This window comes from Chiloscyllium plagiosum, chromosome 19 (genome assembly GCF_004010195.1).
Source record: "Chiloscyllium plagiosum isolate BGI_BamShark_2017 chromosome 19, ASM401019v2, whole genome shotgun sequence".
Classification (NCBI taxonomy): Eukaryota; Metazoa; Chordata; class Chondrichthyes; order Orectolobiformes; family Hemiscylliidae; genus Chiloscyllium; species Chiloscyllium plagiosum.
Window position 1 is genome coordinate 67,705,370 of NC_057728.1, and position 14,925 is coordinate 67,720,294.

General features: G+C 43.2%; 1 protein-coding gene across 10 annotated transcripts in view; it reads left to right on the plus strand.

Moving 5' to 3' along the window:
* Positions 1-14,925, plus strand: part of osbpl8 (oxysterol binding protein-like 8) — a 416,034-nt gene that overhangs the window by 319,941 nt on the left and 81,168 nt on the right. For all 10 annotated transcript variants that reach the window (XM_043708791.1, XM_043708786.1, XM_043708784.1 and 7 more), the window contains 3 exons: positions 742-840; positions 5,902-5,999; positions 9,508-9,597. In XM_043708791.1, the coding sequence (XP_043564726.1) occupies positions 742-840; positions 5,902-5,999; positions 9,508-9,597 (287 nt within the window). The remainder of the gene's footprint in view (positions 1-741; positions 841-5,901; positions 6,000-9,507; positions 9,598-14,925) is intronic.

Here is a 14,925-nt window from a genome sequence, read left to right on the forward strand (position 1 = left end):
CATTATCGGAAGGATGTGGAAGCTTTGGAAAGGGTTCAGAGGAGATTTACTAGGATGTTGCCTGGTATGGAGGGAAGGTCTTCAGAGGAAAGGCTGAGGGACTTGAGGCTGTTTTGGTTAGAGAAAAGAAGGTTAAGAGGTGACTGAATTGAGACATATCGATAATCAGAGGGTTAGCTAAGGTGGACAGGTAGAGCCTTTTTCCTTGGATGGTGATGGCTTGCACAAGGGGACATAGCTTTAAATAGAGGGATGACAGATATCAGGGGTAGTTTCTTTACTCAGAGTAGTTAGGGCGTGGAATGCCCTGCTTGCAACAGTAATAGACTCACTAACTTTAATGGCATTTAAACGGTCATTTGATAAGCACATGGATGAAAATGTAATCATGTAGGATAGCTGAGTTTCAGATTGTTCCACAGGTCGGCACAACATCAAGGGCTGAAGGACCTGTACTGCGCTGTTATGTTCTATGTAGATTAGCCATGGGAAATGCAGGATTGCAGGGATAGGGTAGGGGGGGTGTGTCTGGGTGAGATGCTTTTCAGAAGGTGTTGGGCTGAATGGCCTGCTTCCACATTGTAGGATTCTATGACTCAAGAAGAGTTGGAAAGAAAGTTGTTGTGGTGGAATGAAACAACAGACTGCAGAACCTACTTTGGATCACTACTTAGATATAAACTGCATCGGGAAGACTTTCACGTTGAGAAATAATACCTATCCTTTTCTTTTGTATTCCAGGTAATTCATTATCTGCCATACTGGATGGTGAAGCAAGACTTTCTTTCCTCAACCGAGGGGAAGACTATGTGATGAGTATGCCCTACGCTCATTGTAAAGGTAATTTTGCTGATTTGTTAGTTTCAAGTTGCATTTCTTCCAGATCAATATGTAGAAACATGGAAAGCAGGAGTGGAAATAGGTCATTCGACCCTTTGAGCCTGCTCATTATGGTCGTGGCAGATCATCCCACTCAATAATACGTCCTGCTTTTCCCTCATATTCTTTAGTCCTTTTTACCATATTGGTGCATCCAACTCCTCCCTGATGTAGAGGTGCTGGTGTTGGACTCAGGTGGACAATGTCAGAAGTCACATGACACCAGGTTATAGTCCAACAGGGTTTATTTGAAATCCTAAGCTTTCCTGCTCCTTCATTAGGTAAAGTGAAGGGAAGCACACAGGCGTAGAATTTATTGACAGAGAGATCAAAAGGTAGTGCAAATGATGTGAGGGAGGTGTGTTGACAGGCTGAATAACAAGTCTCTGCAGGTTTTCAAAAGTGTCAGACATCTTGAGTAAAATGTAAACAGCTGAATAGGAAGTGAAGGATAACCTATGATCCAATTAATTGAGGCAGAGAGATAATTACAAAATATTAAAAATAAGGTGGTGCTTGAGACAAACCAAATGATTGGAATAATATGAGGTAGATGAGATGGAAGACCCCAATCTGCAGTTGCTGGATTTCACAATCCAGTTCCACCTGGATGTTCTTGTTGAGGGCCTCCTCCATTAAAGTATCCAAAACACCTCCTTCAGCTTTGGATCATTGGAAACCTGGGCACCTCCCCAAAGCAGCAATCAACCAGTACATCCTCACGTGGATGAGATGAATAGTTGTGGTGACAACGTAAAACATGAAATACTGCAAACTGTGCTTTAATAACTTGCCAAAAATACATTTTTAAAAAAAGAAGTAGCTTTCAGAATATGTTTCGACTCTTACTTAACCTGGCAGAGACATTTTTCATTCATCTTCTTTATATAAAAAAAAAGCAAAAAAAAAAAAATAAAAGAAAAATTTGATAATAACCGCACACACTCAAAAGCAAAACTGCTTTCTCAGCTGTGGCACTTTGCAATCTCTTAAGTACTTAAACTTATTGCTACTGCTCGTCATATTTTGTGACTTATTCAATGATTTAAGCTTGTACATGAAAGGAGGTCATCCAAGGGTCTAACCAAAGTAAAAGTGTTTGTGACTCTTGGGTAGAGCGGTCTATCTCAAACTTGCCAGGAAAGCCAAAATATCTCAGAAATTAGCACAAGTTAAAGCCGTTCCAAGTTGAAATATGCAAAGTCTACACCGGTGGTATTTTATCCTAATCAGTTGTTGCCATTAATCCAAAAGGTTCTTCCTACAGACAATGGAGCGGTGCCATATATGAAGTTCAGCGCCAGTGCAAGGCCAGATATGCAGGTCCTGTCTACTCATTTGTGCTTCTTGTTGGTAGAACATGTCAGTTTAGAAGGTGCTGTTGAAAGATCCTCAGTGAGTTTCTGCAATGCATAAGTGGTACACTCTGCTGCCACTAGTCACTCTTGCTGGTGGGAGTGAATTGTTGCTGGGGTCCAGTTAAGCATGCAGCTTTGTCCTGAATAGAACATAGAACAATACAGAACAGGCCCTTTGGCCCACGATGTTGTGCCGAACATTTGTCCTAGCTTAAGCACCCATTCATGTACCTATCCAATTGCCGCTTAAAGGTCACCAAAGATTCTGACTCTACCACTCCCACAGGCAGCGCATTCCATGCCCCCACCACTCTCTGGGTAAAGAACCCACCCCTGACATCTCCCCTATACCTTCCACCCTTCACCTTAAATTTATGTCCCCTTGTAACACTCTGTTGTACCCGGGGAAAAAGTACAACAGAGTGTTACAAGGGGACATAAATTTAAGGTGAAGGATGGAAGGTATAGGGGAGATGTCAGGGGTAGGTTCTTTATGAACGCGAATACACCATAGGCCTTCTTACAAGCTCTATCCACCTGAGTGGCAACTTTCAAAGATCTATGAACATAGACCCCAAGATCCCTCTGTTCCTCCACCTCACTAAGAACCCTACCGTTAACCCTGTATTCCGCATTCTTATTTGTCTTTCCAAAATGGACAACCTCACACTTGGCAGGGTTGAACTCCATTCTACCACTCCTCAGCCCAGCTCTGCTGGGAATGGTTTGCAACTTCTTAGATGTTGTTGATGCTGAATACCAAATTAAGTGAACAATATTCCAACACCGTCATGAGCTGTGCCTAACAATGGTGAACAGGCTTTGGGGAGTCTTGAGGTGAGTTACTTATTGTAGAATTCCAACCTATGACCTGCTCTTGTAGCCATAGTATTTATTTGACTGAGCCAGTTTAGTTTCTGGCCAGTGGTCACTTCCAGTACCTTAATAAGTAGGAATTCTGTGATGGTAATGGCATTGAATGGTAAGGGCTAATGATGAATTCTCTCTTGTTAGAGAGAATCTTGTTAGTACTTGAACTCAGTACTCCAACCCTGAGTCTTGTCCAGGTCTTGGATTTCCCAGCTAATATGCCCCATGTGCTGTCCTTTCCAGTTCTAACTTTCTCTATATATTCTGTGTCTGTGTGTCTCCCTCCATTTCACCTGACAAAGGGGTAGCACTCTGAAAGCTTATGATTTTAAGTAAATCTGTTGGAATATAACCTGGTGCCGTGTGACTTGGTCTAAGCTCTTCCAGTAGAGCTTAATTACTCTTTGTTAGAGAAGTTTTGACTGTCAGGTAGCCTCTGACAATAACACTACTTCATCCAACTTGAAGAATACAATTATCACTAAAAAGGCATGATCGTGCAGAACTTCATTCACAAATGTTTTGAAAAGCATAGCTTCCTCTTAATTCTGTAACACTCCAGTACGTGATATGGTTGAATCTGATAAAAGAAAAGTCCCAGCTCCTCAGTACGTCTGCACTGCCAAAATACACAGCTTTGCATACAGTGACTGAAGCATGACCTGGCAGCCTGCTGTTTGCTTTTTTTCACCAGTCAGTACCAATCATCCAGAAACCTGGACTTGATTTCTATTTTAGTCGCTAACACTGCAGACCAAGTCACAGCTCACAAATGATGGATTTCGTCACATTAGAACATGGCATATGGACTGTGTTACCAGACTCTTGATATTAAGCTTGAATTACAGGTCAGTTATGATCTCACTGATGGAGCAGGCAGACTATGGTTACGCCAAAAGCATAACACTTCATGAAAGTGAGCAGATTCTTCCAGTTTACTGCTTTCCAACCAACCTCAACCAGCACAATCTTGGAACAATTAGGCAGGCAGGCCACAGGTTGTGAACAGATTCTATTCTGGAGTCCGTTCGCCAACTGATTTGTGTGCAAGTCAACACAATGCAGGATAATATAAAGAAGCCCTTTGTCAGTACAGGAAATGTTTGTATTTCGGGTCTTTAAAATCACACTCCTGTATGATAGCTCATTTGTAAGTCAGGGTCACCCTGTAGGTTCTCTTTTTTTTAACTCGAGGAATGTGGTCATCACTGGCTGGCCGGTATTCATTATCAATCCCTAGCTGGCCTTGAGAAGGTGATGGTGAGCTGCCTTCTTGGATCCACTGCAGTTCATATTCTAAAGGTAGATCCACTATGTTGTCAGGAGGGTACTTCCAAATTTTGATTCAGTCACACCAAAAGAATTGCAACATATTACTAGAGACTGATTGCAAAGTTGTAAACTGGAAGACTCCACCTGCTTTCCCCAAGCAGCATAACTACTACATTTAGCTGAAGTTGGAAGTCCTCCATATAAAAGCTCCATCCCAGTTTGTCATTTCTCCTCCTCGTCTTGGGTTTTGTATCTTTATACATTTCTCATTATTTTCTGCTTAACTGTTTACACACAGTAAAAATAGATACTGTCACTTTATTTTTCATTACCTTAATCAGTGTTGTTCTATTGATACATTGGTCTTAACATGCTTCACTAGTGAAAGTGCTAAGGACTTGCTTCAGTTTTTAAACCTGTAAGTTAACTGGTCATGGTATTGCTTCTGAAAAATGAGCCGGAGAATGGCTGTCACCCATTTTGTTGAGTTGAAACATGTGTGTCCTTGTTCCTTAAGGCTGCAGAGAACAGGGCCCTGCATATTAATATGAGCGACTGCCAGTGCATGAAAGTATACAGGCAGGATGCTGGAAGAACACAGCAAGACAGGCAGCTTCAGGAGGTGCAGAAGTCAATGTTTCGGTTGTAACCCTTCTTCAGTGCGTGAAAATATGCCACATTGCAAACCTGACTGACAATCCCAAATTGGTTGGGAGACCGTGAGATGTGCAGATGCTGGAGGTCAGAGTTGAGTGTGTTGCTGGAAAAGCACAGCAGATCAGGCAGCATCCAAAGAGCAGAAGAATCGACGTTTCAGGCCGGAGCCCTACTTCGTACTCCAGCCAGAAACGCTGATTCTCCTGTTCCTCGGATACTGTCTGACCTTCTGTACTTTTCCAGCAGCACACTCTCAATCCCAAATTGGTTGACAGCATAATTCAGGAATCAAATTCTTGCGTGATAGTACATAACTTGAGTATTCTTGAAAAATTGCACATTTTGTCAAAGCTTTTCATCTCGAATGCTTCCATGAGTTCAAGGCAACAGGCTTTGATGCAATTCAGAAATTCTCTCTCTCAGGATTATTTAACAAATGCTGTCCAGTTGTCCACCTAATATTGGACATTGCATGTTTTGCAGGCACAGGGTAGGTGGTGCAGTCAGTACTTTAATGCCTGTCCTAAAAAAAGTTTAAAATCTTGACAATTAACTGTCAGTCATCATTAACTGGTGGATTATCCATGCATCTACTAATAGAGCTCACTTGTCAAATACTCAGCACTGTCCTTATAATGTCCATTTCTGCCACAAACGTACCTTTATTTTGATAGTTCTGCAAATTGTCCTGATGAGTACAACATAAGAAGTCTCAACAAAATGTATTTTTTCAGCAATACTCAGATTCTGTACCACCAAAAGATTAAAACTATAAAATCTGATGTGCAATTGACATGTGCTCGATCCAAAATGTGCAAGATGTGAAAAAATATGCAAGAATTTTTAATAAATTCTTACTTAATAGGAATTGTTTATGGTCCAATGACTCTTGAACTTGGAGGCCATGTTAATATCACCTGTGAGAAAACTGGCTACAGTGCGATTATCGAATTCAAATTGAAGGTTAGTTATTTGTTCCTTTTACTTTACTTCAGCTGAATTTTTGAATGTACCCTCCAATTCTGTGTCCTTTGCTCAAACTACTTTCCTGTTTAGAAATAAGAAAAGGAATTGAAACATGATTTCATTACTCCCATTCTTTGGGTAGGAAGTCAGGCCATGCAAAAAATGAATGTTGACATTATTGTGGGGGGGGGGGGAGTGTTGGCGGGGGAGGTGTGGTCAGAGAGGATGTCACAGCTGAGCTGAAGGAGGGCAGTATGGATGACTTGAGTACTGAGACAATATAGGCAGAGCTCAGAAATAGGAAGGGTGCGGTACCAATGTCGGTAACAAGCCTCCCAACAGCAAGCATGAGATCAAGGTACAAATATGCAAACAGATTATGGGAGAAAGATGGAGGAGCAACAGGATGGTGGTGATAGGAAATGTTAATTTTCTCAACATTGATTGGGATTCACTTAGTGTTAGAGGTTTAGATGAAGCAAAATTTGTAAGGAGCATCCAGGAACATTTTATAGAGCAGTATGTAATTGGTCCAACTCGGGAAGGGGTCATACTGGACCTGGTGTTGGGAATGAGCCTGGCCAGGTGGTTGAAGTTTCAGTCGGGGATTACTTTGGGAATAGTCATAAAAATTCCATAAGTTTTAGAATACTCATGAATAAAGACAAGAGTGGCCCTAAAGGAAGAATGCTAAATTTGGGGAAGACCAACTATAGCAAAATTCGGCAGGAGCTGGACAATGTAAATTGGGTGTAGCTGTTTGAAGGCACGGTGGCACAGTGATTAGCACTGCTGCCTCACAGCGCCAGAGACCCAGGTTCAATTCCCGCCTCAGGCGACTGTCTGTGTGGAGTTTGCACATTCTCCCCATGTCTGCGTGGGTTTCCTCCGGGTGCTCCGGTTTCCTCCCACAGTCCAAAAAAAATGTGCAGGTTAGGTGAATTGGCCATGCTAAATTGCCCGTAGTGTTAGGTGAAGCGGTAAATGCAGGGGAATGGGTCTGGGTGGGTTGCTCTTCGGAGAGTCGGTGTGGACTTGTTGGAAAGAAGGGCCTGTTTCCGCACTGTAAGTAATCTAATCAAAAATATAATCTTGATGTGTGGGAGGCTTTTAAAGCGAGGTTGATTAGACTGCAGGACAGACATGTGTGAAAATAGCGGATAGAAGTGGCAAGATTAGGGAACCATCGATGAGAGGTGAAATTGTGTGATTAGCTAAAAGGAAAAAGGCAGCATACATAAGGTCTTTAGGCGACCTAAAACAGATTTGGATGAATATTGAGAAACCAAGATCAATCTGAATCTGAAATGAGGAATTAAGAGGGCTAAAAGGAGTCATGAAATATCTTTAGCAAATAGAGTTAATGGAAATCCCAAAGCCTTTTATTCATATATAAGGAGCAAGAGGGTAATTGGAGAAAGGGTTGGCCCAATCAAGGACAAAGGAGGGAAGTTATGCGTGGAGTCAGAGAAAATGGGTGCAATTCTTAATGAGTACTTTGTGTCGGTATTCACCGAGGAGAGGGACATGACGGATGTTGAGGTAAGGGAGAGGTGTTTGATTACTCTAGATCAAGTTGGCATAAGGAGGGAGGAAATGTTGTGCATTCTAAAAGATACCCAGGTGGACAAGCCACCAGGTCCGGATAGGATCTATCCCTGGATACTGAGGAAAGCGAAAGAGGAAACAGCTGGGCCCTTTACAGATATCTTTGCAGCATCCTTGAACACGGGTGCTAATGTTATCCCCTTGTTTAAGAAGGATAGCAGGGATAATCAGATAATTAAACACTGGCGAGTCTAACGTCAGTTGTAGGGAAGCTGCTGGAGAAGATACTGAGGGATAGGATCTATTTACTGTTGGAAGAAATGGACTTATCAGTGATAGGCAGCTTTCTTTTGTGCAGGGAACGTCATGTCTTACCAACCTAATAGAATTCTTTGAAGAGGTGACAAAGTAGACTGATAAGGAAAGGGATGTAGATGTCATATACATCGACTTCAGTAAGGTGTTTGATAAGGTTCCCCATGGTAGGCTGATGGAGAATGTGAAGTCACATGGGGCCCAGGGTGTACAAGCTGGATGGACAATAGACAATAGGTGCAGGAGTAGGCCATTCTGCCCTTCGAGCCTGCACCACCATTCAATATGACCATGACTGATCATCCTTAATCAGTATCCTGTTCCTGCCTTGTCTCCATAACCCTTGATTCCACTATCCTTTCCCCTCTCAGTCTTCTAAACTCAAGGGTATACAAGCCCAGTCGCTTCAGTCTTTCAGCGTAAGGTAGTCCCGCTATTCCAGGAATTGACCTCGTGAACCTACGCTGCACTCCCTCAATAGCCAGAATGTCTTTCCTCAAATTTGGAGACCAGAACTGCACACAGTGCTCCAGGTGTGGTCTCATCAGGTCCCTGTACAGCTGCAGAAGATAGAGAACTGGCTGGGTAGCAGGAGACAGAGAGTAGTAGTGGAAGGGAGTTCCTAAAAATGGAGAACTGTGATCAGTGGTTTTCCACAGGTATCCATGTTGGGACCACTTTTGTCTGTGATATACATAAATGACCTGGTGGAAGGTATAGGTGGTCTGATTAGCAAGTTTGCAGATGACACTAATATTGGTGGAGTATCAAATAGTGAAGTGGACTGTCAGAGAATGCAGCAGAATATAGATAGATTGGAAAGTGGGGAAAGAGAAATGGCAGCTGGAGTTTAACCTGGGCAAATGCAACGTGATACATTTTGGAAGATCCAATTTAAGAGCGAACTGTACAGTAAATGGAAAAGCGCTGAGGAAAATTGATATACAGAGAGATCTGGGTGTTCAGGTCCGTTGTACCCTGAAGGTGACAACGCAGACTGATAGAGTTGTCAAGAAGGCATTTGGCATGCTTTCCTTCACAGGATGGAGTATTGAATACAAGAGTTGGCAGGTCATGTTACAGTAATATAGGACTTTGGTTTGGCTACATTTGGAATACTGTGTACAGTTCTGGTCACCACATTACCAAATGGATATGGATGCTTTGGAGAGGGTGCTGAGGAAGTTCACCAGGAGGGCACTAGCTATGAAGAGAGGTTGAGTAGATTAGGATTATTTTAGAACATAGAAAGGTACAGCACAGAACAGGCCCTTAGGCCCACGATGTTGTGCCGAGATTTAATCCTAATGTACAATATAGTAACTTAACCTACGCACCCCTCAACTCACTGCTATCCATGTGCATGTCCAGCAGTAGCTTAAATGTCACCAAATGACTTCACTTCCACCACGTCATCTGGCAACGCATTCCATGTATTCACAACTCTCTGCATAAAGAACCTACCTCTGATGTCTCCTTTATACCTTCCTCCTAATATCTTCAAACTCAGTACTACAAAGATTAACTGGGTACTTTTATCTTAGTTTTAACTGAAAACTGCCTGCACACCAAAATATTGTAAAGTTTTTCTTGTATTTTCTCACATCTAATGCTTTATTGTCAATAATTGTCATGTCCCCAGCCATTTTTAGGCAACAGCAACAATGTTAATCAGATATTTGGAAAACTCAAATTGGGATCAGAGGTTTTGGCGACTCTAGAAGGACACTGGGTGAGTAGCGTGGCATCGTTTTGAGGTAATTATTGTGTGTTGAAGATTTCATCTGTTTTGAAGTGCATAATTGAAAACTAATTTAATATGTACTGCTACTGGGAGGAGTGGACAAGGGCAGAGTGGTGTTGTCACTGGACAAACGTTTCAGCGCTCCAGGCTAATATTCTGGGGACATGGGTTTAAAAATTATCATAGCAGATAGTAACATTTGAATTAAATTAAACGGTTTCCTTAGGATACTATGAAACCATTGTTGAGTGTCTTAAAACCTACTACGTTCACAAAGCACACAATAGGCCATTCAGCACATTGTGTGCACTCCACCAATTAACGAGTTCATGGCTAATCTGATAATCCTCAATAAAAACTGAAAGAACTGCAGATGCTGAAAATGAGAAACAAGAACAAGAAGCTGGAAAAGCTCAGCAGGTCTGGCAGTATTTGTGAAGAGTAGTCTGAGTTAACATTTTGGGTTTGGTGACCCTTCCTCAGGACTGATGGGAGCCAGGAAAATGTCAGTTTATATGCAGAAAGTAGAGTGGGGGAGGAGATAAGAAATAAACAATTGGTGGGGATAGAGCCCAAAGATGGAGAAGAACAGTTGGACAGACAAAAAAGTGGAAAACGATTTGGCTGAGAAAATGAATAGCTTTTAATGGAGACTGTTGGTGGCTAACAGTAGGTATTGTGTAATGGCAGACTATGTAATAACAAGATCTAGTGTATCGGGTTGGGGGCAAGAGCATGGGAGAGTTTTAGATTCTCTACAGTGTGGAAACAGGTCCTTCGGCCCAACAAGTCCACACCGACCCTCCAAAGTGTAACCTATCCAGACCCATGGGGGTCGTTAGGGCCAACTGCCTGCCCCTCTTCCGCGGTTACGTTAGGGCCCGGGTGTCCTTGGAGAAGGAGCACTCGGTGTCCACCAACACCCTGGAGTTGTTCAGGGAGAGGTGGGCGCCGCAGGGAGTGGAGTGCATTATTTCCTCCTCCAACTCTATTTTGATTTAGTCCCTACCCTCCCCTTCACTGTTTTGATCACACAGCACTGCCCTTTGATGTGAAAGACAGTGCTTGTCACTGGCCACTCGAGTGTTTTCCTATCTTTCTGGTGGTGGAAATTGAATAAAGATTCGTACACCTTGTGTCTCTCACTGTGTCTCACACCTGCACACACACACCATGGGTGCTGGGGAAAAAATAAGCAGTACTGCAGTTAGGTGGTAGTGTGAGGGTTAAAAAGAACAGGAGTTAAAAAAAGAGAAAAAAGAAAAAAAAAAATGCACCTAACACTATGGGCAATTTAGCATGGCCAGTTCACCTGACCTGCACAGCTTTAGACTGTGGGAGGAAACCAGAGCACCCGGAGGAAACCCACACAGACATGGGGAGTATGTGCAAATTCCACACAGACAGTCGCCCAAGGCTGGAATCGAACTTGGGACCCTGGTGCTGTGAAGCAGCAGTGCTAACCACTGAGCCACCGTGCCACCCGCAAAAGGCACATAGGATCATCCACTCTATACTTGTGATTAGATTGGATTCCCTACAGTGTGGAAACAGGCCCTTTGGCCCAATAAGTCCACACCGACCCTCTGAAGAGTAGCACCCCCCAACTGTCTTCTCTCTCTTTGGGCTCTATCCCCACCTATCATTTAGTCCTAACCCTTCCCCCAACCTGTATTCTGCATATAAACCAATGTTTACCTAACTACTATCAGTTTTGAGGGAGGGTCACCGGATCTGAAACGTTAGCTCTGATTGCTCTTCACAGATGTCAGTTCATAAGAGACAGGAACAGAAACTAGGCCATTCATCCCATTGAGTCTGCTCTGTCATTCAATCATGGCTGATACGTTTCTCGACCCCATTCTCCCGCTCTCTCCCCCAACTCTTGATCCCCTTGACACTCAAGAACCTATCTATCTCAGTCTTAAATGCACTCACTAACCTGACTTCCACAGCCTTCTGTGGGAATGAATTCCATAGATTCACAACTCTGGCTAAAGAAGTTTCTCCTTATCTCCATTCTAAAAGGTCTTCCCTTTATAATGCAACCCCTCCAGTCCCAGCAAAAACCTTGTAGATTGTTTTTGAACCCTTTGAAATTTAACAACATCCTTCCTTGACATTAAGGCCTCATTTGAACGAACATGGCATCAAGGAACTGTTGAAAAACTGAAGCCAATGGCAATTGAGGTGGGGTACTCTATGCTGGCACAGAGATTATTAGATTAGATTAGATTCCTTACAGTGTGAAAACAGGCTCTTCGGCCCAACCAGTCCACATCAACCTCCGAAGAATAACCTACCCAGACCCATTTCCCTCTGACTAATGCATCAAGCACTATGGGCAATTTAGCATGGCCAATTCACCTGACCTGCACATCTTTGGACTGTGGGAGGAAACCAGAGCACCCAGAGGAAACCCACACAGACACTGGGAGAATGTGCAAACTCCACACAGACAGTCATTAATTTACACCTCTGGTGCAGATTAGACTTGAGCTTGGGCCTTCTAGCTGAGAGGTAAGAACACTACAACTATGCCACTAGAGCTTACCCTAGTTCCTTAGGGTAGTGCCCCAAGCCCAACCATCTTCAACTGCTTCATAAATGACCTTCCCTCCATCATAAGGTCAGAATGGGGACGTTCACTGCTGATTATACAATGTTTGTCACCTTTAATGACTCCTCTGATACCGAAGCAGTTCAAGTTCAGCAGGCTTGAGCTGAAAAGTGGTAAGTTACATTTGCACGTCACTAGTGCCAAGCAATGACAATCTCCAATAAGAGACAATCTAATCATTGCCCTTTGACATTCAGCGGTGTTACTATTACTGAATGCCCCATTATCAACATTTTGGGAATTACCGTTGACCAGAAAAACTAGACCAGTCAAATTATTACTTTGGTCACTAGAGTAGGTCAGAGGTTGGGAATTCTGCAGCGAATCCTACAGGACACTGATTGTGGATGATCAGCCATGAACATAATGAATGGTGATGCTGGCTTAAAGGGCCGAATGGCCGACTCCTGCACTTATTGTCTATTGTCAAATAACTCATCTCATGACTCTCCAAAGCCTGTCTCCTATCGATAAGGATAAGTGCGGAGTCTGTCAGAACGCATTCCTTGTGGGGACAAAGACCCACTATCAAGTTGAGGATGTTGTGTAGCACTGCTTTGGTAAATAGTACAGATTTCAAAAATCTCAAAACTGGCATTCATGTGGCAGTGTGGGCCATCAGCAGCTGCTGTATTGTATTCAACCACAGTTTGCAGGGAGATCATTACAAATGAAGAATGTATAAAGGCAAGTCAGAAGCCACAGCAGACATATTAAAATTGAGATGTTAAACTGTAAAAGCAACAAAACCGTACTAAATGCATGCCAAGCAGCATGCCAATGACAAGAACTAAGAGGTCCTGCAACCAGCAAACCAATCTAGGCTCTCCAGTCCCGCTATATCAGAGACATGAATAATTAAACAACTCCCTGAAGGCTCCTCTATGATGGGAGAGCCCAGGACTTCAGTGCATAAGGCAAGGCTGAAATGTTTGCATCCATCTTCAGCCAGAAGCGTTGAGTGAGTGATCCACCTCAGCCTTTCCCAAGGTCCCCAGCATCTCAGATGCCAATCTTTAAGCAATTCAGTTTACTCCATATGGTGAAAGTGAGGACTGCAGATGCTGGAGTCCAAAGTTGAAAAATGTGACGCTGGAAAAACACAGCAGGCCAGGCAGCATCCAAGGAGCAGGAGAATCGACGTTTCGGACATAAGCCCTTCTTCAGGAATCCTGAAGAAGGGCTTGTGCCCGAAACATCGTTTCTCCTGCTCCTCGGATGCTGTCTTACTCCATATGGTATAAAGAAACAGTTGATACTGTAAAGGCTGTGGGCCCTGACAATATTCTGGCAATGGTAATAAAGACTTAAGCTTCGGAACTAGCCATACATCTCGCTAAACTGTTCCAGTACAAATGCGGAAAATTGCCCAGGTATGTCCTGTTCACAGAAGGCAAGAGGTTCTTCAGTTTGTTCTCAGTGATGGGAGGAGTTATCAAGTGATGTTCACTTTAAAAATAACTTGCTCACAGACTCTTGTCAAACATGGAACCAAGGAGAGAAATCTGTGTTGGTTGGAATCATACCTTTAACTAGGGAAGATAGTTGTGGTTGTTGGAGGTGAATCATCTCAGCCTGAGGATACCTTCACAAATTCCAACTAACTTGACCTTCCCTCCATTGTAATGTCAAAAGCAGGGATGTCTGCTGATGACTGTACATTGTTCAGCACCATTTAAAACTCCTCAGACACTGAAGCAGTCAATGTCCAAATGCAGCAAGTCCTGAACAACATGCAGGCTTGTTCTATTAAGTGCAAAGTAACATTTCAGGGGCAATGACCTTCAACAAGAGAGAATCTAACTATCATCCTTGACTTTCAGTGACATCACTGTCACTGAATCCTGCACTGTCAACATCTGGATGTTACAATTTACCAGAAACCGAACTGGACTAGCCACATAAATGTTGTGGCGACAAGCCATCAGAGGCTCAGAATTCTGTGGTGAGTAACTTACTCCTAAAAGCTTGTCCACCACCTACAAGGCACAAGTCAATAGTTTGATAGAATATTCTTCACTTGTCTGGATGAATGCAGCTCCGAGAATAGTCAAGCAGCTTAATACTGTCCAGCACAGAGCAACCTACTTGATTGGCATCCCATCTAACACCTTGAACATTTTTTCCTTTCACCACTGGTTTAGCAATGCATACCGTCTATTGCCTGTAATAGCTTACTGAGGTTCCTTAAACTGCACCTTGCAAATCCACGACCATGATCACAAAGAAGAACAAGGGTAATAGATACAAGGGAACACCACCGCCTGCAAGCACCACCTACCTTTCAACATTCTGATATTGAACAATATCAGTGTCCCTGGGTCAAATTCCTGCCTAACAACAATGTGTATATCTCTGGGTCAAATTCCTGCCGAACAAATTCCTGCCAAATCTTGGTGGGAGGTTTGCTAGTGCTCTTGGGGGTGGGGGGGTTTAAACTAACTCTGCAGGGGCATGGGAACCCAGACTGTAGCTTTAGGGTGCAGGACCTGGAGTGTAGGGAGGTTAGGAACATGGCATCAATTTCAAAGGAGGGTGCCTGTAAACAGGAAAGTGGCTTGAAGTGTGTATACTTCAATGCAAGAAGTATGCGAAATAAGGTAGGTGAACTTGCAGCGTGGGTTGGTACCTGGGACTTCGATGTTGTGGCTATTACGGAGACATGGGTAGAACAGGGACAGGAGTGGCTGTTGCAG